Here is a 25,837-nt window from a genome sequence, read left to right as displayed (position 1 = left end):
TAATTTGTTATGGAAGGAAGTGTATATATATATATATATATATATATATATATATATATATGTATGTATGTATGTATATTGATTTTAAATAATCAAGGATTATTAAAGAAGGTGTTAAACACATATATACATTAAATAACATATGTGTAGGTATATATATATATAAATCATTTAAGATAATTAATATTATCATTCTTATTTGGCATATCTTAATAGGCTGGTTGTTAAATTAATGATATGCGTATAATATGCATGTGATGGATATGTATGATTTAGCGTATTGTTAATTTTAAAGTTAATTCATGGTTAAAGTGTGGGCATGGATGAATTGTCAAGTGATTAAATATATTACCTAAATATTTGTATGAATAGAATACATATATGGAAAGCATGGATGAATTGCTAATTAAATGTATGAATAAATATACCTGTGGAGGCATGGTTGAATTGCCAATGTATAAATATACATACACGGAGGCATGGTTGAATTGCCAATGTATAAATAAATATACTTATGGAGGCATGGTTGAATTGCCAATATATAAATAAAAATATTTACAATGGCATGGTTGATTTGCCAAAGCATAATTACGTTGTTATGTGTTAGATGATTAAAATATCATCTATGGTTGTTGTATGTATGGATTGGATTAGGGTTAGATATTCTTAAATGAGAATAGTTTAGTACTTACTGGTTAGTGTATTATTTTACATTAATAAAATAATATTGGGGAAGACGTGGATGATTTGTCAAAACTTGGATTTTGGATATGTGATTTAAACAATTAAAATCATTATCGGGTTGGGATTAAATAGAGTATTTCTTTTATTATAATTTGTTGTTTAAATGATTAAACAACTGACTAGGATGGGATTAAGGTCAAAGGAGTTTTTATAAAATGAAATGGTAGATTGGTCTAGGTATGAATATTATTTTAATAATTATTTAATAGGTATGGAAATTTAATAAACCTATTAATGGATGTGATTAGTATAGTATATATAATTATATATAGACATGTATATCGTGCTTTATTAAAGTTAAAACTTTATTAGGTTTGGTTTTGATCAGAGATGATCTGCTTATTGGTTTTCAGAGGCCTGGTAGAGTGAACTTGCTCGTAGGGTTTAACCCACGATTTATTTTTCAGGTTATTAGAGGTTCCAGTCTCGAGGTTGAGGATCCGCAGCTGGGAGACTGTCATTCGTCTATTCATCTTGTGTACTTTTAAATAGTATTGGATTATTGGATAATGTTTCAAGGGGTCCTTGAGTTATGGGATTTCCGAATTGTAATTGTTGGAGAATCATTAAGTAATATTTATTTATTAGTTTTCTTCAGCGGTTTATTTATTCTTTATTATTCATCTTTGTATTCTGTGCTTGTTAAATACTTAAATTGTTTTGATATCCCTTGATTTTGTGCGCGGACTTGATCAATCCGTGTTCCAAAATTAGGGGGTATCACATATTCCAATAATAAAATAAGCAAATTTGCTCATATACTATCTAATAATAAAATTTAATAATATAATATTTTGTAATATAGACAACATTTCATAAAATAAAATTAAACAATTTAACCACAATTAATAATCTTATTACTTGTTATTTAAGATAATAGCATAAATGTATTATAGTTATTTTAAAAACAAATTACAAGCCACAATTTATTAAAAATTAAACACCTAACAATTATATAATTCAGAGTTCCAAAATAAACTGAGATTGGAAGACGGCTAGAGAGGCCCAAACTAAAATAGGATCCTCATTTGTTACAGAGTCCAAATATTGTTTGTTTTTTGTTTGTAAAAGGGATAAAATGGTATTTATAAAAAATATAAAGGGATTAAATTGTCTAAAAAAAATTAGTTACCTAAAAACATGAACCTCTACCAGTAATGCAATTTTAAAAGTTACGATTCATAACTTCACTTAAATGCGCTTTTTAGACCTAACTTTTACCATCTATAAGAGAATTTTTTTTTTTTTTTTTCCACCAAACAAATTGCACCACTATTTTTTAGAATGGAAGTGTTTTTCAGTAACAGAGAAGTAATCCCAAACACCCATAGCTTATGCCAATAAGATTTTTTCATTTTTTTTTTTAATTTTTTATTAACATACTTTTTTTTTTCATATATTTTGTTTTAATAAAAATAATAATAAATTTGATATTAAATAAATTTTCATTAAAAATCCTAACCCAATTTATTATTTATTATTTATTTTTATCTTCTTTCATTTTTAGATAACAAAACTAACTCATCAACTAATAATTCTTTCCCTCCAAATCCAAATATTTTCTTTCTTTTTATTCAAAATTTTAAATTAAAAATATATATATGTATATTTACATATATATCTATTTTCTTTCTTTTCAACCAAATCGAATTTAAGAATGTACTATTATAAAATTTACTAGTGGTGGAATAACATTCAAATTAAATCTAATTCATAATAGAAATGAATTAAAAAAATCCACCATTAGATGGACTTTTTCTCTTTATTCTCTTCATGTTAAAATTTAAATTTCGTGATTATGGTATTTAAATACTCCGTATTTATTTAGTCTTAGATTAAACAAATACTTAGATTTTTCTAATGAATTTTAATCTCAAATTCTGTTCAAAATTAATTAATTTTTTTTATTTAAAAATCATGCACGGCAACCCAAGCCCATCTTTGTCCTAGTGGGTTAACTCTGCATCTGATTCCCTTTGGCGAAACTCATGCCCCAAATATACGACCTGTTCCGGTTTCATTTATTGCGAAGCAATACCAACACGTGAACAGTTTTAATCGTTCACGCATTTTGCCTTGCAACAATCGAAGAGACTCATAATATTCTAGCTTTCAACGAACTTAACTGCATAGCATCGTCTCTGGATCAAACCCCAAATTCTGATTCATGTTCTCTGCTAGTTTCTCTTCAACATACCCGGCATCAGGGAAACATACACCAAAAGGTAATTTATGACTTTCAGTCCTTTGAATATGTTAAATACTTCTCATCCTCATTTTAAACCTATATAGCTGAATTTATAATACTCATTGTTGGATAATTTAAATCTGAATATGGTTATGTAGACTAATATTATGCAAAATCTGTGCACTCAATTTTCCTATTTATTGTGCTACTATGTGATACTCTTCTACAGCATTACTGATGAATAGAACTGCTAAGTGCCATTGACTGCGGCCACCTAGAATAGTAGCCCATTACCATATTCTAAATAAGAAAGAAAAATATATATATATACAAGTGTGTTTAAGCACTTATATAGGCCTGAAAACATATAAGACAATAATTTAAATATCAATACTCTCATGTGAACTGAGAAACATGTTCCAATGAGACTGTGTGAAGAAAAAAAAAAAATACATGAATGCGAGATTAGATAACAGAGTAATAACAAAATATTCAAATTATCGACCCAAATGATTCTCAAATTACAAGTCTTAAATTCTCATAAATACACAATAAGTTCATCAAATAAACGCACAATAAGTTCATCAAATTGGTCAAATAATATTTGTCATCATTACATCATAATCTCACCACAAAGTTCACTCGATATGCATATAAATAAAGGATTCAACTTCTCTTTGAAATAATCCGAACTTCATTCCCATTTCTCTGATAACTAGTTTCCTGCAATGCAAAGATAGAGTGAACTCAAGGATAGCAAGTAACAGGTAACAACCAATCTTACAAGACTATATATAAATGTACATAAACTAAAATGATTTTTTTTTTTTAAGGCAGGAAATTCAAATGATATTAGGTAATGAGCAGTCAGTCAACTTAAAATTCCTACCATGATCATCATTTTAGTCAATGAAGCAAGTCAATAATTTAATGGTCATCTCACGATTGCTCATTACTTGTTAAATTTTCAATATTGTTTCTTTAATTATTGACTTATTAAGTCTAATTCTTATTGAATGAACTCACTAAAGGCTATAGCACATTGCTCATATCATAATTTATAATACATAATTTATTAATCATCCTCAGTTGCTTAAGAAGCATTTCAACACACAAACAACAGTTGCAGTTACTAACAATGAACATAACTCTTTAACACAACAAAAGATGATCCAATAGCATATCTGTTGTATGCCAACAGTTGCATAAAACTCTATTTTAGAAACCCACTTTAGATATAATAATCACATTAAAGGATTATGACAGAATATAGTTCACACCTGTGAGAGAGAAACTCGAAAGATATGTATAGCATCACACTACGTCTTACTTCTTTAACATCTTCAAGAACTTTTTAAACTGCAACCTGCAAGAAGAGCAACCAATAAGCATATGCCTAATAAGAAGAAAACGTGCCAAGCTAGAAGTTTTTGAGCTACATACGGATGGACATCGAATTAACTAGCACCTGAAGATGAATGGAAACATATAGGCACTAAGACAAATATGAAAACCTGATTGGCTTTTGAAAAAGTGTGAACACCATTCCACCTCAACAGCTGTGAAATTGTATACAAAGAAAGAACTAATTTTACAATAATGAATATAAATTTTTTATCCACCTCTGTTGATTTGAATCCTAACATTTTAAAGCAAACCAAATTGGTTTCACTTTTAACTGGCTTTATAGTTGATCAAATTCAACCAAGTGGCTTCAGCAAAGATGACAAGTACAGCAACTTCACCTGAGTTTTCTTTTTACTTCTTCTTTTCCTACTAAAAACGATGGTTTCTTATCAAAAAGTTTGTAGGCAATCATATGATTGTCGGTGGTTTGTAGACAACCACTGTTGTTTAAGGTTTTTGTATATCTTGAACAAGAGATATGATTGGAGTAATTAAATTACCATTAAAGTATATATGTGTATGCTGCAGATTTATTGTTTCTTTTCTTGATTCATACAAACCTTTAGCGGCAATTACTTGCCTGCAACCGAAATAAAGATATCATTTTATTTGAGATTCTAAAAGTTCTATTTTAAGTGCATCAATTTTCATTAGTGCTTTGATCTACTTATTTGAATAGTGTCACAAAGTTAGCCTACCACCAGTACTTGTTAGAAAAGCATTTAATCATTGATGGTCTGCAAGAAGACTTCAAGCTAGTTTGATTAATTAATTGAAACAATTAACCAATGGAAATAACAATACTAACATAGCTAATCTTCTCGCAGAACAAACATATATAATAAGAACTTGCAGCTAGATAGAAAGTTGCTCACCCAAAGCAAGTATTAGAACTGCTATCTCCACTGGACTGTCTGCTTATAGGTGATCCGATGTGTTTATGAGGAATGCCAGCTATTTTTGGCCAATCCTCACCTCCCTTTTGTGCAAATTGTTCTTCAAGCTCGGGACAATGTTGAATGGACAGGTGCTGGAGTGCAGTGAGAAGATTCAAACCATCAGGCAAGCATTTCAGATTAGGACAGTCTGAAATTGCCAAAGATCTAAGTGAGGTGAGGTTCTCAACATGTTCAGGCAATGCTATCAAACCAGGACAGCTCCGTATCTCCAGTCTATGCAGCATTTTGACATGTTGTAGCCCCTGTGGCAGACGTGAAAACTTGGGACACGATATGATGGTCAAACTATGAAGGGCGGGGAGGTGCTGCAGATCCTCTGGCAATGAATCTAGACTTGGACAAAACATGAGAGTTAAGTGCTCAAGGGATGCAAGATAATGCAAACTCTTTGGTAGAGATGACAGATTGGTGCAGTTCTCAATGGACAAAATTCGAAGGGAACTCAAACCTCGAATCTGGTCTTTTGAGAGAGCTGTTAGACTGTAGCAATCACCAATTTCCAGGGACTCCAAAGCTGTGAGGTTTTTCAAATCTTGTGGTAAAGAAGAGAGGTTTTCACACCAGCGAATGGTTAGTGATTTCAGAGCAGTAAGGTTCCCCAACTCTGAAGGTAGTGATTGAAGCTCACGGCAAGAGATAATTTCAAGAGATGTGAGATTAGATCTGTGTGCAAGAAGTTCTCCTGAGAGAGACAATAATCCAGAGACTTTTTCAATTATGAAAACTGAAATGGAGGTTGAAATTTCAAAGGAATTTAATATTGCTGCACTGCATTCTCGCAACTCCAAATGTTGAAGAGACTCAAAGAATGGCATGGCCTGCAGGTTTGGACATCGGTTGATAATTAATTTGGACATCATGGGGAATGCATCTTGGCCATCTGGACTTGACCATTCTTCCAAACTAGGAAAATCTATCAAGGCTAGTTCTTTGAGTGATTGGAAAAATGTGCTTGACCATTCTTCATCTTCATCATAAAACTCTTTGCCTATTCGCCTCACACCATTCATCCCACGAAGAGTGAGAATCCTAAGTGATGAAAGTTTCCCAAGGGTAGGAAGAAGCTGACATCTGTTACACTGCCTCAGATCAACCACAACCAAACTATGAAGATCCCCTATCCAAGCTGGAAACTTGGTTCCTGGATAGTCCCTCAGAAGAAACCGTTTTAGATTGTAGTGAGGTTGGAGGGCTGAAATAACTTCTGCTACTGCAGCATCTTGCTCGTGTTGTTCTGATGAATTTGACGAGGAAGGGCGTTCTTTTTTCAGGAGACTAGCGACATCTGATTCTGTCACACTCTCGTCATCAATCTCTCTCCAATAAAGGCCCAACAATTCTAGGTTTACCTTGTCCCAGAATCTTGCAAGCCGTGCTTGACCTGGATCATACAGTCTACTTAAGTATTTAATTTTCAACTCACCATGAAGGTCCAGACGTTCCAGTTGAGAGATGCTTCTTCCAGGTGTCTCTTCTACAACATATATTGACAAGGTCTGGAGCTCATGTAATTTGTCAATATAAGATGGCATCCGTGCCAGTTGTAGACATCCAGTTATATTGAGATGTCTTAGCCTTGTCATGTTTGCCATAGAATTGGGCAACTGCATGAGATTGTAGCAACCAGATAAGTTGAGCGTCTGCAAACGTTTGAGTTCGCAGAACGTTATGGGTAAGTCATTGATTTGATTGTATGAGAGGTCGAGGTACTTCAACAACACTAAGTCACCAATTGATTCGTGCAGTACCGTAATGCCACAATCATTCAGATCCAACACGCGCAGGTACTTAAATCTTGAAAATTGGGCATCATCCCTGAGATCTCCCCCAGAGAATAAAAGCAGAGTTCACAAATGTTTTGCTTCATATAATGCATTTGGAAACGAATTGATATGAAAAGAAACAGATACATGCCGAGTTAGGGTTGACTCACTTTGTAGATGACCACGCTCAAGAACCATGAATTCATATCCTCCAATAGATCGTGCAAGGTCATGGATGAGATCATGCATCTTGAACTCTGTTATGCTGCCATCTTCGGTTTTCTTGACAACTTAAAAGAAAGACATCCACAACAAATCATTGAAGTACTCATCACCAATGTCCTCTGGTCTTGGTATCATACTGTATGATGCAATTAAGTCTTCTGCCATCCAAATGTGTATTAACTTTTCCTTGTTGATCTGGTAACTTCTGGGGAATATTGAACAGAAAGCAAAGCATCTTTTCAGATGCGATGGCAGATGACTGTAACTAAATCTTAGTGCAGGTAGAATCCCCGTCTGGCAATCCTGGATATTCCAAAGTTCACTATTTTGCACATACAACCACTCCCTTTCCTTTCTCTTGAAGCGCATTAGGCTTCCAAATGTCTTAGCAGCTAAAGGAACACCTCCACATTTCTTGACAATTTCCTTTCCAATTGGAAACAGGTTTGAATGGTCTTCTTCTTCTTCAGGACGAAAAGCCCGTTGTTTGAAAATAGCCCAGCAGTCATCTTCAGCCAGCACCTTCAAACGGTATATGGAAGTAGTAGTTGTGGCCATAATTGAAGCCACCTTTTCACTGCGGGTGGTGACTATGACTGTGCTACCCTTCACACCCCTTCCCAACAAAGTTCTTAACGTCTCCCACTCATCAGCATCTTCATTCCAGACATCGTCTAGCACCATCAGATGCCTCTTCCTGCTTAATATATCCACCATATGAGACTGGAGAGCATCCATGCCTGAGATCTCGCACTTACTCTTGGTTCCAGACTCAATAGCTTCTTTTACTATTTTTCTCACATTAAAATCTTGAGACACACAAACCCACATTTTCAACTCAAAGTGCTCACTTGCTTTGTTATCGTTGTATACTAGTTGAGCTAGCGTGGACTTGCCTAACCCACCGATCCCGACTATTGGTATAACCAAGACATCCGAATAATTAGTCGTAGCTGCTGCTCCTTTCCATGCATCGTCAATCAATAAGTCTACAATCTTCTCTTTATCCTCCTGTCTTCCACGAACTTCTGATTCGATAACAATTGATCCAGTACTTTGTTGTCTTTCACATGCACCCTTTGGTTGCCAATACACACGGCTCTCCTTTAACCGGAACTCATATACAGAATTGGCTATCTTCTCTATTTCCAGCACCAAATTATTCAACTCGTGTGCAGTTTCTGCTGCAGCCTTGGTCCGCAGCGGCACCATTGAAGGGCGTGACTCTGATATAGTGAGGTCGTCCAACAATTCTTCACCGCGATATACTGCATCTTTAACTGTTGACAACCAAAGTGCCGTAGCCTTGTCAATTATATGTTTGTCATATGCGTCTTCAAGAGCTGCTTGAATCCTTGGTATTGTCACCTGTAGCTTTTGGACATTCATCTTGAGATCATGGAGTTCACCAAAAAATACCGTGGCAGCAGCTGCTATTCTGTCGAACATCACCTGCAAAAGCGGAGATAGAAGTATCTCTGCCATTTTTTGTTCTTTCCGGACAGTACGTTTTCAGCAAGTTTGTATGTTACAGTCTGAAGAAAGAATACGAATTCTTCAAGCTAATTGTATTACCATGTTGAGCACATCTACGGTAGACTGCAACACGGAAAATATTGAAGTGGAGGATTTGGATCCTTATTACTTTTCAAAAGATGATATGCCTACGCCATGGTTTGAAGAAATATTATGTCTTTACCATTAATTTATACCCATTTGATAGTGCCCTTACTTTTAGTTTCCTTCGGAATCTTTTACTTGTCCAAAAGATTACATTGGCTCTGAATAAAGATCATTGAATTTTTCAGTGATCGGTTATCAAAAAGCAATTTACTTTTATTTTAGTCACCAAAGACGATTAGAATTGTGGTTCAAAGCAATTGGTTCCAAGGCTTGAAGTGATTTTGACGTAACATTAATTAATGGTGTTATAGCATCCATGCATCCATTGTAGGTTGTGGCACATTAGATTGTAACCCTTCTTTTCCGTCAGTAATGAAATCTTCAAGAAAAGAACTCAGAAGAAATCTAGATTTTTTTTTTTTTTTTCCAACAAATTCTCTTGTTACTGTATATTTCTCCGATTCTGACTCTCTTCGACTTCGCATCTCTCTAGTATAAGTCCTAATCACTAAGCTTCATCTTGTTTTTTTTGAAGGAAATTAGGTCTGTGTAATGTTGTACTCAGTGTATTCATGTAGCTTTTGTGAAGAAAACAGACAATATGAAAGCAAAGAGGTTGTGGGGGTGGAGAGGTGGGGGAGCAAAGTAAAAAAAGAGATGGATGAGAGAAATTCACTGAGAGATTGAATAAATTTGAGCGAGAGAGAAAAACTGTAGTTAGATGGGAAGACGAGGTTTCTAAAGTAATGATTTTTGGAGAAGACGAGGCTTCTAAAATAATGATTATGATTTTTTGAGGTAAAATAGTCTTTTTATATATGATTACACTATTGTTTTACAGTTCAGGAATTGAGCGAACAATATGTCAACGTCGCAGCGAACTCGGGTCGTGTCATCTCTCTTCTTTCAAGTAAATATGGACAAATTTTTAGCCCAAAAAGTCATCATTACTCATTTGATAATGCCTTTACTTTTATTTTTCTTGGGAATCTTTTGCTTTTCCAAAAGATGCCGTGTGCATAATTGCATTGTCTCCCAATATTGAAATTTTCGATTTTATTGTATTGATCGAACTTTAGAAAAGAAAAAAATTGCTATTCAGTGATTGATCATTAAAAAACAATTTACTTTTATTTTAAACAATTACTTTTATTTTTGTCACGACCTGCCCAACTTGTATATGTGTATATGTATATGTTCATTTTTTTATATTGTTTGTATTCACAATTTTTAAAATTTGTCAATACAATTAAGAGATATTCAAATATATAATACTTCATTATGTAAGAAAGAAAAAAATTAAATAAAAGGAAAAGAATAAAAAATAGATGAGACATCGTAAAGAAGAGATTATGACTTTCTTTGGATAGAAGAAAAGCGAATAAGGTCACAATTCATTATATTTGTTAGAGAAATGATAAGTCTTTCGACCTCAATTACCGACTCCTCCTCCAAATACGATGTGATTGGATTACATTAGAATTTTAAAAAAATAATAATAAATAAATAAATATAATAAAATAATCCCATAAACATCTCTTTTTATTCGACTCATTCCTAATTATATTGTACTCAGAGGAGGAGTCGACAATTGATATCGAAAGACCTATCATTTTTCTATTCGTTATGAGAGAAGGAAAAATAAAGTTTGAAATTGTTTTTACATTATGTCAAGTAATATTGTAATATTATAATTCATATAGCATAATACTGTAATTTAAAATTTGTGTAATTTATGATAATATTTAATTTAAAACTTCTATAATAATTTATTTTTCTCCTTCCAATTTTTTAATAGATGAAAAATTTATAAAAAATGAAGAATGACACATCCTTCTTATTATTTTTTTCTTTGATTATATAAGAGAAAGAAAATTCACTTCCTATTTTCTTTCCACGCCTCTTTCTTTGTTCTTACCCAACAAAACATAAATGTAGAGGTGAAATATCACAATGTTTGCTCACCCATTAGTTGACAAACCCATCCCAGCCATTTCATGCATTAATAAATTGGCAGCCAATATCACTAACAATCATTTTGGTTGCATTAGTGTTACTGTTCGTCCAAACAAAATGACAAGCATTTTGGAAGCAAGCATACTTGTGAAAACTGTGATGAGATGGACAATTGAAAATGGAGATAAAAGAATATTGTAATTCCGAGGGCCTGTCCCTACTGAAATTTTCTACTATTTGTATATTTATCATATACAAATTTTAAAATGCCCCTACTGAAGTCCTAAAATATTCACCGAACACCCTAAGAAAAAATTTCAAATTTTAAAAAGACCCTTTATTTTCTAACTCATTTCCCACCAAAATTTTGGAAATTCATAAAAGACATGTCCTTTCTCCTCCATATCCCACAAAATTTTTAAGAATTAATATTCAAAAAAGACTCCTACTTTGCTATTGAATTTTCTTTTCACAAATATAAATATAAATAATTATAAAGTGTCCAAACTAAACTCGTAAAAAATTCACAAAACCTTAAAAAAAAATTCAAATTTTTAGAAGACCAGTCATTTTATAACTCACTAGCCCAACAAAATTTTAAAATTTCATAAAAGACTGTGTCTTTTCTTCTTTACTAGGTTTCCCAAATATTTTTAAGAATCAAAATTAAGAACAAACAGTAAAACTGACATTATAGCGTTAGCATAAAATCACAATTTTGCAGGGGATTATTTATTCTTCTCATTAGCATGCATGTGTATACACGCACACATAAAGGACAAATTAGACAACTCGAACACCATTAGCAGATCAATATTACTTTACTTTCAAACCCTTTTCTTTCCTCATTCCAGAACCTCAAATGCATGTGATTCTATGGTCCAGACCCAAATTCGTTATAGCTCATCTCAAGCTCTTCAAGTATAGAACTAGTCATTCATCAACTACCTTTCCCGCCACTTCCAAACCAATCCACCCAGACCCGTTTGTCCAGCCTAATCCGCACTCTCTCTCTCGCCTTCTGAAGCAACGCCCACCAATCTCTCATCTCGAACAAATTCATGCACAAGTTGTCACTCGAGCATTATCATCGCATTCTTCTCTGACTGACTCTCTCATCCATTGTTACCTCTATGCTAAGAACCTCACCACTGCAAGAACCATATTCGATCGATATCCTTTGTTTTCTCCGCCAATTCTACTATGGAATCTCATGATCAGAGCTTACTCCAAACTCCAAAATTCTCAAGAACCCATCAATCTATTCCGTCAGATGGTTGCGTTAGACCATCCATTGCTGGTTGTCCCGGACAAGTACACGTTCACCTTTTTGATCACTTCTTGTGCTCATCAAATATCGGTATTATATGGAGAAATTTTTCATGGGTTGGTGTTGAAAAATGGGATTGGATCTAATTTGTTTGTGGGCAATTCATTGATGAATATGTACTCTGTTTTTGGGAGAATGGAAGATGCCCACAAGGTATTCGGTGGAATGTCTGAAAGAGATGTATGCTCGTGGACTAGTCTGGTATGTGGGTATGCAAATCATGAGGAGATGGATAGAGCCTGTGAAATCTTTGACTCAATGCCTGTGCGTAATGATGTATCATGGGCTGTTATGATTTCAGGTTTTGTTGGACGTGAGAAGTACATTGAAGCCCTAAGATATTTCCAAGAAATGTTATGTGATGAAAATGTGAAGCCCAATGAGGCTGTTCTTGTTTGTGCTCTATCTGCTTGTGCTCATCTTGGAGCCTTAGATCAAGGGAATTGGATTCATGTCTATATAGACAAGAATGGAATTTTGGTGAGCTCAAACATTTCCACTGCTCTTATTGATATGTATGCAAAATGTGGGAGGATAGATTGTGCAAATCGAGTTTTTTATGGGCTTCCTCGACGTGATGTTCTCAATTTTACAAGCATGATTTCAGGGTTATCAGTTCACGGGCTTGGTAAGGATGCACTGCGTGTTTTTGGTCAAATGTTGGCTGAGAACATTAAGCCTAATGAGATCAGCATCCTGGCGGTTCTAAATGGATGCAGCCATTCAGGTTTAGTAGAAGAAGGTTCATTAATCTTCCACAGAATGGAAATCTCGTGGGGGGTTTCACCCAAGATTGAGCACTACGGATGCTATATTGATTTACTTGGCCGTGCAGGTTACTTAGAGAGGGCATACGAAGTTGTTAAAAGCATGCCCATTGACCCTGATATTGTTATATGGAGAGCTCTGCTTAGTGCCTGTAGAATCCATCACAATGTGAATCTTGGAGAGCAGATCTTAAGTCATGTTGAGCAACTGTACTCTGGTGATTGTGGTGGAGGTGAGGTACTTCTTTCTAACTTGTATGCTTCTCTGGGTAGACAGGAGAGAGTTGCTCAACTGAGGAAGGTAATGGGTGAGAGAAAGAATGATACAAGCCCTGGTTGTAGTTGGATTGAGGTGAATGGCGTTGTTCATGAATTTCGAGTTGCTGATCAGTTGCATCCACAGATTTTGGAGATACGAGAAAAGTTGAATGAAATTATGGAAAGAGTAAGCCTTGAAGGGTATGTTGCTAATACAATGCATGCTTCATTTGATTTAAGTCAGGAAGATAAAGAGCAAGCTGTGGCGTGGCATAGTGAAAAGTTAGCTATTTCTTTTGGACTGACGAGTACTATTCCAGGGACATTAATTCGGATAGTGAAAAATTTAAGGACGTGTGAAGATTGTCATTCAGCTCTGAAGGCTATTTCCAAAGTTTTTGGTAGAGAAATTATTGTTAGAGACCGTTCTCGTTTCCACGCATTCAAAGAAGGAAACTGTTCGTGCAACGATTACTGGTAATTATCTGTTCTTTCGTTGATCTAGCTGTAGAATTGTGAATTGAAAGAAGCTACTATGAAGCAAAACCATCATCGCCCAGAATGTTGTGATGGACCACCCCGTATTTACTAATGAGGAGATGTTCTGGAAAACCAACATGAATGAAATCTTTTGTAGCTTCTGTGATCCATAATTGCAATTTTTGTTTATGTCCTCAAAAGTGGTATGTATATTCTCCCTCCCCCCTATCAAAATGTTCCCTTGCATTTATGTCTTGCCCCAAAGATAGTGAAGCTGGAAATAAACCTAACTTGTGTCTCCTCAAAACTCAAAGAATATATAAACTTGGAACCAAAGAAGTAAGTTCATGATTTTATATTTGCCAATACTTTCGGTTGTTCTTGTTGAATGATATAATTCAATAGCAACTCCTCCCATAAGTTACATAACTTCTCTTTATCTTTTTGAATAATTATTTTTGTTAAAGTTTGCAAAATTTTGTTCACTTAAAATGGTACATTTTTCTGACAAAGTGAAAGGCTAAGAAAAACAATGCAACTTTTAATCCAAATAGAGCCTCAAGACTTTTTTTTCTAAATAATAGACCCTTGTAAATAGTTGTATTATTCAACAGTTTTATTATTATTATTATTATGGCAAACGGACTCAAACACGGGCAAACCTACTCGGGAACTGAGTATTCTACTAACTAGGTAATGCACATTCAACAGTATCATTATTTATCGATGATAGGATTGTGTATTGGAGATGGATAGAGAGAACAAAGGAGTAGAACAATGTAAAGCTCTTTTAACATGAATTTTGAATAACTAGTAAAGCTCTCAGATCAATCTCTGTATGTCACTGAAATTGAAGTTTGACCCAACCAACCAGAGGTTTATAATGGTGATATTACAGTACTTTATGACAATGGTCCTCCCTCCCTCCTGACCAGGATGATCAAAAGTTGAAAAGCCAATTCATAATAGATATCAAGTGAGTGGTCCATGAGAGGTCCATCTATCCAACAACTTTGACCACTGAGCCACATTTATTCCCACAGGCAAACCATGGAGGACAAAAATATTTCCGAGTCCTTTTGTTGACTTTGAAGTGAATACTATATCTTTATTACCTTCATCAGATGTTGTATGTAAGGACCTTCACTGTACAAGGAATCATTTCCATTCCATACCTGCTATTGCATTTTTTGCAAGTATAACTTTATATGGGATTGTTCTAATCTTCCATTCTAATGATTAAACACCAAATTTTGCATGAATTAAATTTGGTACAGCAATGAGAACAAAATGTATAGGCAAAGCAGCAAACTTGTTCATTGCTACTCCAACTCCATATCACCAATTGGATTTACAACAAGAGAAATAAATAAGAAAATTTGTTCAAAGGCATCCTATAAATGAAGAAACAAATTTACACCAATATAGCATGTAATAAAATGATAAGCAAGCGAAATAACGACGATATAATAGCATTGCCCACAGATAGCTACAAATGATCAAGGAAGGAAGCAAAATTCCATGAGAGCACCTTATAACTCTGTCACAGAGAATCACACAGATGGAAAATATTTGTTGAGATTGAAGGGCAGAGAATAAAATTCCTCACTTCTTGTATCTGTCTTAAAGGACCGGAACTTGTCCCACCAATGCTTACCCCTGTCTTTCCTTGCTGTACTATCCTTCCGGTGAAGTGTGTTATCCAGGAAATATGCCAACAAGCCCGCAACAAATGCTTCCGATGAGAAAGGGACATTAACTATATCGTTGAACTGCTCAGTAAGAAAAAGGCATGAAATTTCAATCAGTTGAGCTCATGACAAACCAAAACATAATTCTAGCAATAAATTGATAAAGAGCAAAGAAAAGAGAGTATCAAGGGGAATGATGGATTTTTATGCATACCCATCTCCCACTGGTATGAACAGGGCCAAATCCAGTAATTGCCGTGTACTCATTGAAGTATTGAGGTATGGACAAGCCCATAAAGATTGAGAAGCCTAATATAAATTTTGTTCGGAAGCTGTTGAGGTTACAGAACTGAAGGAAACTTAAGCCTACTGTACCTGCATGTGCATGATATAGATTTATCATCAACTTCAACAAATTTAATGAATCAGAGGTGAAGAATATCTGGTAGCGATCTAGTTACATTATAGACACCTACCCACATAAGCAAACAGCAGGCAATACAAAGCAGCAACAATTGGTGCTGGAATTGAAGCGAAGACTGCTCCAAATTTCCCTGAACATTTATGCAGATTTGATTAACGATCAAGACCATAATTCTCATAAGAAAGGGATAGATCATATAGTTATTCCCATGCTTTCAAAGCTTATATGCAAAAAACTTACCAAGAATGGAAAAGAAAATCATGAACCCAGCAGATATCTGCACCACTCTTCGACTACCAACACGTGTTAATGCTAAAAGACCAGCATTCTCGCTGCAGGGAAACCAAGCATAGTCCTTGAGTCATTAGGGGAGTTATGTTTAAGTTGAATACAAATAGAATGCTCTCACAGCAGAAAGGAATTCATCGCAAGTGTCTTACATAGAAACTGATGATCCATTTGCAGTTCCAAACAATCCAGATATCAGAATGCCAATTCCCTGAGACCATAAATAAAAAATAAAATAAAAAACATTATTCACCATTGATAATAACATAATATTCACCCAACACAAGAATTTCGGAAAATTTGCTGATTGTTTACTCCAGACAACAAAAGTAGAGAAACTTATTCAATTGAGACATCATCCTTGCAAAGGATCAACAATGGACAATTTAAGGGTGCATCATTACCTTGCTTCTGCTGCCCCAGAACCCCAGAGCGAGAGAGATTACAACCATATTTACTGTTTTACAATGTTAGTTTTTTCAACCTCATCGAGCCTATCATTTTCCAGCCACAATCCTTTGTAGTTGAATAGCTGTTAAATCTAGATTGTCCCAGATCAGATAGTTAAACCACTTTCAATATGGATTTTTTTTTTTTTTTTTTTACTTTTCTTTTTTCTTTTTTGGTATTAACTGCTTGAGATTGACATATAGGTCGGACAAACATGATATACTGTTTGCAGCGGAAAGATCATTATGAATGCACTCCTGAATCTGCAGCAGAAAGATCATGAAAAATGCACTAGTGAATCTCTCAGTCACAGTGCATCCTCTTTTCCTTTTCTTTTTTTTTTCTTTCATGTGACAGCAAAGATGGTAAGTTATTACTCAAAAGAATATGCTTTGGATTCAAACACCACCCAAGGATGGATGCCAATAATATCACAGTTTGATTTTTCTTCTATCTTTTCTTTGTTTTTTTTGGTCATATGGATATCATGTCTGTTTGCACATATAGGGAAGCTGAGAACTTAAAATTTTGGGAGGAAACATTCTCAGGTTGTGGTGGATGCAAAACACAACCTGATTCAACCAAAACACTCGACTGTATTCTCAAGTTCAATCACACTACTGAAAGACAACCAACAAGCTTAGTATACCTGCCAACCAACACCGCGGCTGAGAATAGAAGGCGGCAAGGGAGTTGCACTTGCATATCTTGAAACCGCAATAAAGCCGCCGGTGGACTGCTTATATCATTAAAAACATGTAAGAAACAAACTAGTTGCAAAGTACAAAATTTAGTTTGAAATAAAGAAACTAGGACAACAACGGAAATATAAAGGCATTCCCAAAGCACAATTAGATTTATGTCTGCTCATAGTTAAACAGGTATAACCACTCAACTTTTAAGATATTTTTTTCAAGCTTTACCAATGAAAATTGATTCTGTTTCCGCAAAAACAAGTGATCAACGAAGAATCAAAAAACACAAAGATAGTAAAAATAAATAAATAGCAGAAACAATATAGACAGCTGGAGACTTCTAATACAAATGATGATGATGATGTAGCATCAACCACCACAGCACTTGTCTAAAAAGGAAGAAGCAACAACCACCAAAGCAACAATCACAAAGAAGCAAAAAGGGAAAAACCTAACAATAACCACCACAACAAAAATTACAATGAAGCACATCCAGTTTTAATTTAGCGTCACTAAGAAGGAAACAAACCTCTACAAGAGCAACAAAGGAAGCCATCATCATGGCAAAGGCTTCACCAGCATCAAATGAAGGTGCTCCCCACTGAAAGGGATATGGAACTCTAATCCTGAAAATGCAAACCCCGGTACAATATTAAGGAACGCTCTTGCACACGTCATCCCATATTACTGAACCACAATTTATATATGCTAATATAAAATCAAGTGATCATTAGTCATCACTCTTGTTCCAAAATTACCATTTACACCTAAAATCCAATGTTTAATTCAATAACATACATATGTATATATTAATACATATATGATATGAAAACATTAAGGGACCAAAAGCATAATGAACAACTCAAAAGGAGAAAGAAAGAAAAGTTCAAGTTAAACACCACAAAAATAAAATGCATGAATCACAGGTTCTCTTCCATTTAGACTATAATCAAGATAGCCTATTTATCAATGGTCTTCCATTCAGCTTGCCCAAATAAATGTAAGCAAAACTTGAAAGTGTCTAAGAAACAACAATTGGCATGATAGAATGGAACATGTTTGGCAAGGTTAAACAAAAAAAAAAAATTATCAAAACTTTTAGACACTTTGATGTTAAATAGATACTGTAACGTGGAATAATCATCAAATTTACATTCAACGATATACAAATACAGAATTGACTAATAACAGGAACAACACATGCTTACCAAGGAGCAGCATCAATAAGTCCAGCACGATCAGTACGGCAGCTTGTTTGTGTTTTTGGCGCTGTACCATTGTAGGCCCCACCCACAGTGAGTAGGTGAGCATAAATCCATACAATCGCGACTGAAATTATAACAGCAAAACGGCCAAAGATATTCTTTCCTACGCTTATCAAATGAGTTAAATACTGCACATAGAGAAATAAACAACTTAAGTCTAATAGGAATAATTTCAAGACAAGATTGAGCGTGGAAACAGTGTTGATCTTTTCAACACGGAAATAAATTGCAAATGACAATTATATGTAAGGAAAACATTTTTATTGTTATATATCAAAGAATTCTACCTGTGATAAAACAATTAAAATGATAAGCTGCGGCAGTCCAATTTCAACACATTTGGCAACCTAAACAACCAAGGTAACAGTTGTTATCCAGTGGAATGCAATCATAAACAAGCAAGCATGCATAAGAACAGATGCATGCCTGTGCACACACACATGCAAAATTCATAAAACCCACGAATCCATGACCAGTGAAGTATACTTACCCCAGGAAAACCAAGCTCATAGAGCCCAAAACCAGCAAGAGCAACCAAAGGAGTCGCAGAAAGTGGACTCAAGAACCTGAGAATATGTAGAATTTCAGACGTGTTTCGATGGGGAAATAATCAAAACAGTATTCAAATTTCTGCTGCATTCCAGTCAGAGCAAACATGACAATGGATTAGTATTAGTAAGATGAAAAGGAGCCAAGTATAACCCAAATAATCCGGGCTTCGGAAATTCGATTGGCAAGCAACTTAAAGTCATTTTTAATGTGAGCCAACCAGAGTAAGTCCAACTGGGAAGATATCTTGGGATACTTAATACTTCCAAACTTGTCTTCTATATGGTATTCACATCATGGCAGGCTCAAAAGTCCAAGCCAGCTATTTACTATACTTAAAAAATTGCATTACCCAAACTACGCCTCACCTACGTGGGATGTTTGGGAAAAGAAGGCTGGAGATAAACCTAATCCTTGCCATTATTTTACACGAATCGTTGCTCTCAAACCCAAACCTAAATCCATGACCACTTGTTGGCCCAAACTTTTACTGAACAAAATGCAAAAAATAAATAAATAAATAAAATAATAAAAATCCAAGTTGTCTCAGCATAGTCTAGAATTTATGCATTTTTGTAAATTCTGAACCAACCTGACAACATTACGCCAAAGGCCACTGAAACCTAGGACTATCTGAAGAGTTGAAGCAATAATAAGTGCACCTTGGGTTGCCCGCATTATCTTCTTGAATCTCTGAGTAGACAATGAAAGCGATCACGTAGTTAGAATCAAATATCATCAAGATTACTCTGGCTTTTGGATTTTGATTTTTCACTTTCTTTCTCTCTACATTTGCTGCTGCTTTTCAGTGTGCAAGTTCTTATCAAAAGGGTGAAAAAATGTAATCCAAAATGTATGTTCACGAGGTGTTGTTTCGATGAAAATGGGAAAGCTGGCAAGACTATTACATTTTTAATTGACCTAAAGCAGACAACACATGTTTTCCACAATTGTCTAATTTCAAGTTATTAACAAAAAAAAACAAAAATGCACATTTTCAGAATAACTCAACGGGAACACAACAGGTGAAACCACAGTTTTGTGCAAATTTTGTTTGATAATCATCACTTGTAAACCACAGTTTTGTGCATTAAGCAGCACATGTAAACCACAGTTTTGTGCATTTTTTTGTTTGATAAGCATCACATGTTAATGCAACTGCAATGTTCCATCCAGACAACACAGATAACGGGATGTGATCTAGATCACAAACCTCTATAGGGTCTGCATCACTGAATCGACCAGAAAGAATAATTGAAATTGTAGGTGCAACAAACGTATATGACCCTCCAATCACAGCAGGTAGCCTAGTCCCGAAAATTGTTTGCTGCAATGTGTTCAACCCAGCAACAAACAGCAGTGTCTGGATCACCTTTGCTTTCTCCTCCTGTAAGAATGACATTTTTGGTGTCGCTTAGATTGGGAAAGATCACTATTTGTGGCAAGACCATGAAAAAAAAAAAAAGAAATTACGAAGAGGGGCATATGTTCATTTGTTGGTCTTACATTTCCTCCTCCCATTTGAGGAACAAGAGCAGTGGGAATGATAACGGTTGTGCCAAGCATCACTAAATAATGTTGAAAACCAAGGAGGATAGCCTCATCTGCATGAGAAATATGCCAATTTTTTTATGAATTTGGAAAAACTATTCATGAAAACAAAGGCACACAACTACAAATTTACAAAGCAAAAAACTCAAATTTGTTTGACCATAAAGAGAAAGAATGCAGCACAATGATATTGTATTTACTGAACTACAATACTTATTGACACAACATCCTTAAAATTTAAAAGGTATTATGTATCCAAAAATAGTTTTGATAAAGTGATATTAGATGGAACTTAGTTTTACCATATGTGAATTGACTATATAGAGATTATATATATATATATATATATATAAAAGGATACGTAGCAGTAAACAATAAAAACTCCTAAATTGGCTTCAATTAAATCAACGATTATAAGATAGTTACAGGAAACTATATATATATATAAAAGGATACGTAGCAGTAAACAATAAAAAATCCTAAATTGGCTTCAATTAAATCAACGATTATAAAATAGTTACAGGAAACGTCATACCATATTTCAAATTTCCAACAATCACACAAAAACATGGACAAGACCGATAAGTAAAAACACACAGCATAATTTGTTCACAAGATTAGCCATAATTTGTTCACAAGATTAGCCATTTCCTTTACAGAAATTTTTACACACACAGCATAATTTGTTCACAAGATTAGCCATTTCCTTTACAGAAATAGAACTTTGCTCAAATATAGAATGGAAAAGACAAACGTACTTAATAAGAAAGGAAAAAACTCGATATGCCATAACGCAATACACAGTTGATACACATATTAGGAGTTTGTAAACCACGGAGAGTCCAAAGTGAATAGCGGGTGGGTTGATTCTTTGTTACCAAATAAAAAAATAAAATAAAATACGCAATTAACAAAAAATAATAATTCCAACTTTATGAAAAAGAAATCAGATAGAATCAGAAGAATCAGAACCCAAAGCTAACTAGTCTAACTTTCATACGTACATATGTATGCATAAATAGAGATAACAACAGATTAGATTCAATTCTCTTCTTTTCTTTTCCTTTTTTTTTTTTTTTTTTTTTTTTCTATTAAAAAATGAGAGGAGCAGAGAATCCAACATTTTTTTACTTATTCTAGAGAAAATAAAATTTATAGCATTTGCTAAAGAAAAAAAAAAAAAAACAGTGGATAACAGAGACTCACGCCATGGAGGAGGACTGGTAATGCAGAAGGAAACATTGGGAAGCTGATCCTTTGGTGGGTGTGGCGCTGGCACATCCAGCTTTGCTGCTCCTCCACCTCCAGCCATAAACTTTCTTTCTCTCTCTAAAAGAAATACCCTAAAAAAAAGTACAAAATCTAAACCTGCACACAACCAAAACACCAAATTTATCAGAGAAGGAAGAAAAAAAACTACAAAATTGGGGTACCCAGAAAACTGAATCACTAATTCAAGAACCAAATAACAATGACAGGTCTGGAACAACAACCCACATGTGGTAGTCGGTTGTATATAACCGTGAAAATGAAACTGCAACTTAAATGTGAGAAAATAGTGTAAATACTACTGGCAAGAAAGAAAAAGAGAAAGCACAGAAGTACCTTTGTGACAATCTTTCGAAAACAAAATAAAGTGATGCGTTGCTAATTAAGTCCATAAAAATACAGACCCCACCCAGGAAAGTCCAGAGGAAAGGGTGGAGAGAGAGATCAACTTTAGATGTGTTGATAATTGTACTCCAAAATCAAACGAGACACAGTATAGGGAAGAGTGAAGAAGAAACGAGATAAATGAATGACACCAGTGAAGTGAATGAACACACCCCTTCTTTTGTCTTTCTTTCCCACCACCCCTTGCCCCACCCCAACACGCTCCCCCCCCCCCCCCCCCCCTCAAAAAAAAAAAAAAAAAAAAAAAAAAAAAGGACAAAGACAGTTGTTAAAGATTAAAATATAACAAACGACATTAGTTCCAGTTCTAAATTTGATAAAGAGGATTTGATACTTGCATCTACTAAACTTTTATTTTTTTCACTTAGTTCGATCATTTTACTAAAAGAAATGACATAATGATCTCCCATTAGTAGAATAAATGTGAGTGTGTTCTATTAATTGTATTGTAAAATAGGTTTCCTTCGAAGCTCAAGCTTTTTCATTACTGTTATTAAATTATTAATAGATGGAACCATATATGTACATGACTGTATAATAGTGTGATAATCTAAGTTCAAAAAGCTCAACTATTAATAATCAGGTAAATCTGACCAGTGGGTCAGATTGAATACCAATACGTCGTAATATGTTTTCAAGCCTAATGAGTTTATTTAATGATTGTTAAATTTTATTACTCAAGCTGTTAAAAATGTGATTTTTTGGGATCATGCAACTAAAATATATTGTGTTCATTGTAATCCTTGTTTAAAATATCTATTTCCATTCTTGTCTCAAAATCGTTTATTAAACGAGAGGGGCGAAGTGAGACAGGACAAGGGCGGGTTTTGTAGATTATTTTCTTAATTGTAATACGAATCTAATGAAAATAAATAATAAAATAAATTTTCAATTGTAATAATAATTTTTTTTTCTCTTATGCAAATAAAAATAAGATTCAACTTATAAATTCAAACTTAAAACTAAAATTATTGTTAGAACATCAAATAAGAATAATACAAAATAATACTTAGTAATCGAAATATAATAAGTTAGGATTTTCTTAATATATACCTAATATTATTAAAGAGAAAATAAAATATAGGGATAAAATTGTAATTTAATATTATAAACAAAGCGGGTGGGGGACCTTTTCCCATCTCCGTCCCGTAACAATGTGGGTTTTCAATTATAAGTTATATTTTTGTCCCTAAAATTATTTAACTACCTATAATCATTCTAAAGAGGAGAAATATCTGACTGGCGAGATATTTTGTTAGTCCTGCTATCACATAATGGAGTGGAATTATTCGCAACACTTAAATGGTAAATTTGCGATATGTGGAAATTAGGAATTAAGGGAATAAAAAAATTAATAAAATAAAAAACAGTTTAGGTCAAACCAGTGAATTGAATGAACATTGCTGGTCAAATAAATTGTAAAAGTCGTGAGTACTTCAACATGGCTTTTTCACATGTAATATATGTGACAGGAGCAAAGTATCACATATGAAAAGGATTTTTTTTAGAAGGGTTAAGACTTTATTTTATTATTATTTTTTAAGGCTTTAAGCATATGAAAAGGATTTTATTTTATTATTATTATTTTTAAGGCTTTAAGCATATGGAAAGGATTATCAAAATGACAAATGAGTTATTAGATTTTCGTGTAATTGAATTCCATTTGTTCTGATCACTTGTAGTGCTTTACACCAAAAATGTATTTTGTCAGTTATAAATTCTTGGAAGGAATTAATATGTATAAAAAAGAGCATTAATTGGACACTTTATATTAATAACATAGTACAATTAGAACCTAATTGCATATTTTAGTAATACATCACATAATTGCTTCAATTATGTTACCTTTGAATATAAGATGTCCAATTACTAGTGTTTTTTGATTGTTCAAGGGTAATTATTTCACAATCAGAAAAGGAAGAGGGTCATAATGAAAAAAAACTTTACGAATCAGGAGCTTTATAAATTTGTCCTCTTGCTTACCTTTTGATTACTTTTTTGAACTTTATATAACCTTTAATTGTTGACATGTCAAAACAACATTGTTCTTAAATTATAAAATAAAAAATAAAAAATCAAATAAAACCACTTTAGTCATATGCAATTATCATCTGATGAATCACTTCAATTTGGATGGGATGGATATACTTGAAGCTACAAAGTTTGCTCGGGGCAAAAGAATAGTTTGTTTTGGTTGAAACAAAAAGTATTGTTAGTGATGTGACTAAAAAATTACCAGCAAATGATGTGTTTTTTTTTTTTTTTTTATTTTATATTAAGAAAAGGACAAGACACCTAACGTGGCTGTTGCTTTCATTCCTTTGATACGATACCATTATTACCACCATATCCCTAACTTCCTCATTAGGGGACCCACACAACACCTAGCAAATCCTCTGGTTTGTGTCTTCTGGTTAATTATGGATATGCTTCTTCTGTTTATCTGGTGTGACGATAAAAATTTGTTGTTAAAGTTGATCGGTAAATAGAATGATCTAAATAATTTTTATGATAATAATAAACTAATCCAGCTGTACCAAAAGTCATTGAAAAAAATTGGTTGTAACTATTAAATCGGTGAAAGAAAGTGGGAGGGGTTCTTTTAATTAATTGAATTTTTATTTTTTATTTTTACTCATTTTAGTTTTAATTATGACTCTAAACTAAAATAGATGTTTCACTAAAGAAAGAACAACCAACTGCAAGAAAATAACCTGTCATTTATGGATGGTTGATGTGGCAAGACAACCATCAATAATTTCATCTACATCATTTGGGAAATACGTATCTCACATTTAGTTTTGTGTTTTGTACAAGTTAATTAGAAGGGCGTAAATTGCATATTTCTGTATAAATTGATGTTCCAAAACAATACATTTGTATGTCTCACTCCATAATAAAGTCACGTAGAGTTGAAATTGAAAGGCACTAATAAAAGCAATCGTAGAAAGGGAACAGAAAGATGAAGTAAAGAGCTCAAATAAAACAAAAGACATGAAAAAAAAAAGAAAAAAAGAAAAAGAAAAAAGGAAGAAGACATAAAAAGCATGAGATAATGTAATGGAGAGAGGATATGAAGATGTAAATCGCCATCTCTCTGAGGAGGCTTTTGTTTAGTTGTCCTTACCCTGCAAGTCTAAAAAAAATGGGCCACACCCAATAAAATAAGAAAAATGAACTATATTTGCTGGCCCAATAAAATGTATTATCACTTTTTAAACTTTCAGAATTGATGAGTAGGCCCTCTCATTTGAAAATTGCTATTGTGGGCTTACAAATAAGTAGGCCCACTCAAGACAAGAGTTACAAATTGCTATTATACACTTTTGGGTGAAAATTACCTCTAGTAAAATAGTGTGCCATTTATTTCATTTTAAAATGAGTGGTTCAGAAATAGCTACGTCACCTATGTTTAGGATGCACAGTAGAAAAATATTAAGATGCGGAGTAAAAAAATGTTAGGATTCACCATACAAAAATATTGATATGTACTTTTACTTACAAAAATGAAAGAAATGGCCCTCTCATTTAATTGATTGATGCTATTTAA

General features: G+C 33.8%; 4 protein-coding genes across 5 annotated transcripts; 1 reads left to right on the top strand and 3 right to left on the bottom strand.

The window, feature by feature from the left end:
• Nucleotides 1–3,198: 3,198 nt before the first annotated feature.
• LOC132286566 (putative disease resistance protein RGA4) lies at nt 3,199–6,911 on the bottom strand. The gene is made up of 3 exons (XM_059788917.1): nt 5,215–6,911; nt 4,213–4,298; nt 3,199–3,655 (listed from the first exon to the last, which is right to left on the bottom strand). Exons 1-2 carry the CDS (start codon nt 6,906–6,908, stop codon nt 4,259–4,261), a joined length of 1,734 nt encoding a protein of 577 aa, XP_059644900.1. The 5' UTR covers nt 6,909–6,911; the 3' UTR covers nt 3,199–3,655; nt 4,213–4,258.
• A 412-nt stretch (nt 6,912–7,323) lies between these two features.
• Nucleotides 7,324–9,626, bottom strand: LOC132286567 (putative disease resistance protein RGA3). Its single transcript, XM_059788918.1, has one exon. It carries the CDS (start codon nt 8,769–8,771, stop codon nt 7,353–7,355), a length of 1,419 nt encoding a protein of 472 aa, XP_059644901.1. The 5' UTR covers nt 8,772–9,626; the 3' UTR covers nt 7,324–7,352.
• Nucleotides 9,627–11,593: 1,967 nt separating this feature from the next.
• LOC132286923 (pentatricopeptide repeat-containing protein At2g29760, chloroplastic-like) lies at nt 11,594–13,730 on the top strand. Its single transcript, XM_059789356.1, has 2 exons — nt 11,594–13,421; nt 13,541–13,730. The coding sequence occupies exons 1-2, from the start codon at nt 11,728–11,730 to the stop codon at nt 13,578–13,580; spliced, it is 1,734 nt and encodes a 577-aa protein (XP_059645339.1). The 5' UTR covers nt 11,594–11,727; the 3' UTR covers nt 13,581–13,730.
• A 1,263-nt stretch (nt 13,731–14,993) lies between these two features.
• Nucleotides 14,994–22,463, bottom strand: LOC132286924 (nucleobase-ascorbate transporter 6). Of its 2 annotated transcripts, none has more exons than XM_059789357.1 (15): nt 22,219–22,463; nt 21,820–21,981; nt 20,569–20,666; nt 20,276–20,449; nt 19,655–19,755; nt 19,004–19,079; nt 18,801–18,860; nt 18,457–18,641; nt 17,778–17,874; nt 17,203–17,289; nt 16,256–16,314; nt 16,056–16,147; nt 15,868–15,945; nt 15,606–15,766; nt 14,994–15,472 (listed from the first exon to the last, which is right to left on the bottom strand). In XM_059789357.1, exons 2-15 carry the CDS (start codon nt 21,923–21,925, stop codon nt 15,254–15,256), a joined length of 1,593 nt encoding a protein of 530 aa, XP_059645340.1. In that variant the 5' UTR covers nt 21,926–21,981; nt 22,219–22,463; the 3' UTR covers nt 14,994–15,253. The 2 variants fall into 2 exon arrangements, with proteins under 2 accessions (XP_059645340.1, XP_059645341.1); XM_059789358.1 differs by lacking the exon at nt 22,219–22,463 and adding an exon at nt 22,111–22,206.
• Between the last annotated feature and the right edge of the window lie 3,374 nt (nt 22,464–25,837).

Source organism: Cornus florida, unplaced genomic scaffold (genome assembly GCF_030987335.1).
Source record: "Cornus florida cultivar Cherokee Brave unplaced genomic scaffold, ASM3098733v1 CherokeeBrave_3.0.0_Hap2_Chr11, whole genome shotgun sequence".
In the NCBI taxonomy this organism is placed as follows: Eukaryota; Viridiplantae; Streptophyta; class Magnoliopsida; order Cornales; family Cornaceae; genus Cornus; species Cornus florida.
This window is presented reverse-complemented; position numbering and strand designations above follow the sequence as displayed.

What these genes read in the sequence shown, in the direction of transcription:
- LOC132286566 (XM_059788917.1), bottom strand. Translation starts at nt 6,908, where the DNA reads ATGCAGTTGCCCAATTCTATGGCAAACATGACAAGGCTAAGACATCTC. An exon ending in AGTTCTAATACTTGCTTTGG is followed by an intron (nt 4,299 to 5,214) that starts GTGAGCAACTTT and finishes CTCTTCTTGCAG; the next exon opens with GTTGCAGTTTAAAAAGTTCT.
- LOC132286567 (XM_059788918.1), bottom strand. Translation starts at nt 8,771, where the DNA reads ATGGCAGAGATACTTCTATCTCCGCTTTTGCAGGTGATGTTCGACAGA.
- LOC132286923 (XM_059789356.1), top strand. Translation starts at nt 11,728, where the DNA reads ATGCATGTGATTCTATGGTCCAGACCCAAATTCGTTATAGCTCATCTC. An exon ending in GAAAGAGTAAGCCTTGAAGG is followed by an intron (nt 13,422 to 13,540) that starts GTATGTTGCTAA and finishes GTACTATTCCAG; the next exon opens with GGACATTAATTCGGATAGTG.
- LOC132286924 (XM_059789357.1), bottom strand. Translation starts at nt 21,925, where the DNA reads ATGGCTGGAGGTGGAGGAGCAGCAAAGCTGGATGTGCCAGCGCCACAC. An exon ending in CTTTGGCGTAATGTTGTCAG is followed by an intron (nt 19,080 to 19,654) that starts GTTGGTTCAGAA and finishes ACATATTCTCAG; the next exon opens with GTTCTTGAGTCCACTTTCTG. An exon ending in GCCGCGGTGTTGGTTGGCAG is followed by an intron (nt 16,315 to 17,202) that starts GTATACTAAGCT and finishes TTATGGTCTCAG; the next exon opens with GGAATTGGCATTCTGATATC.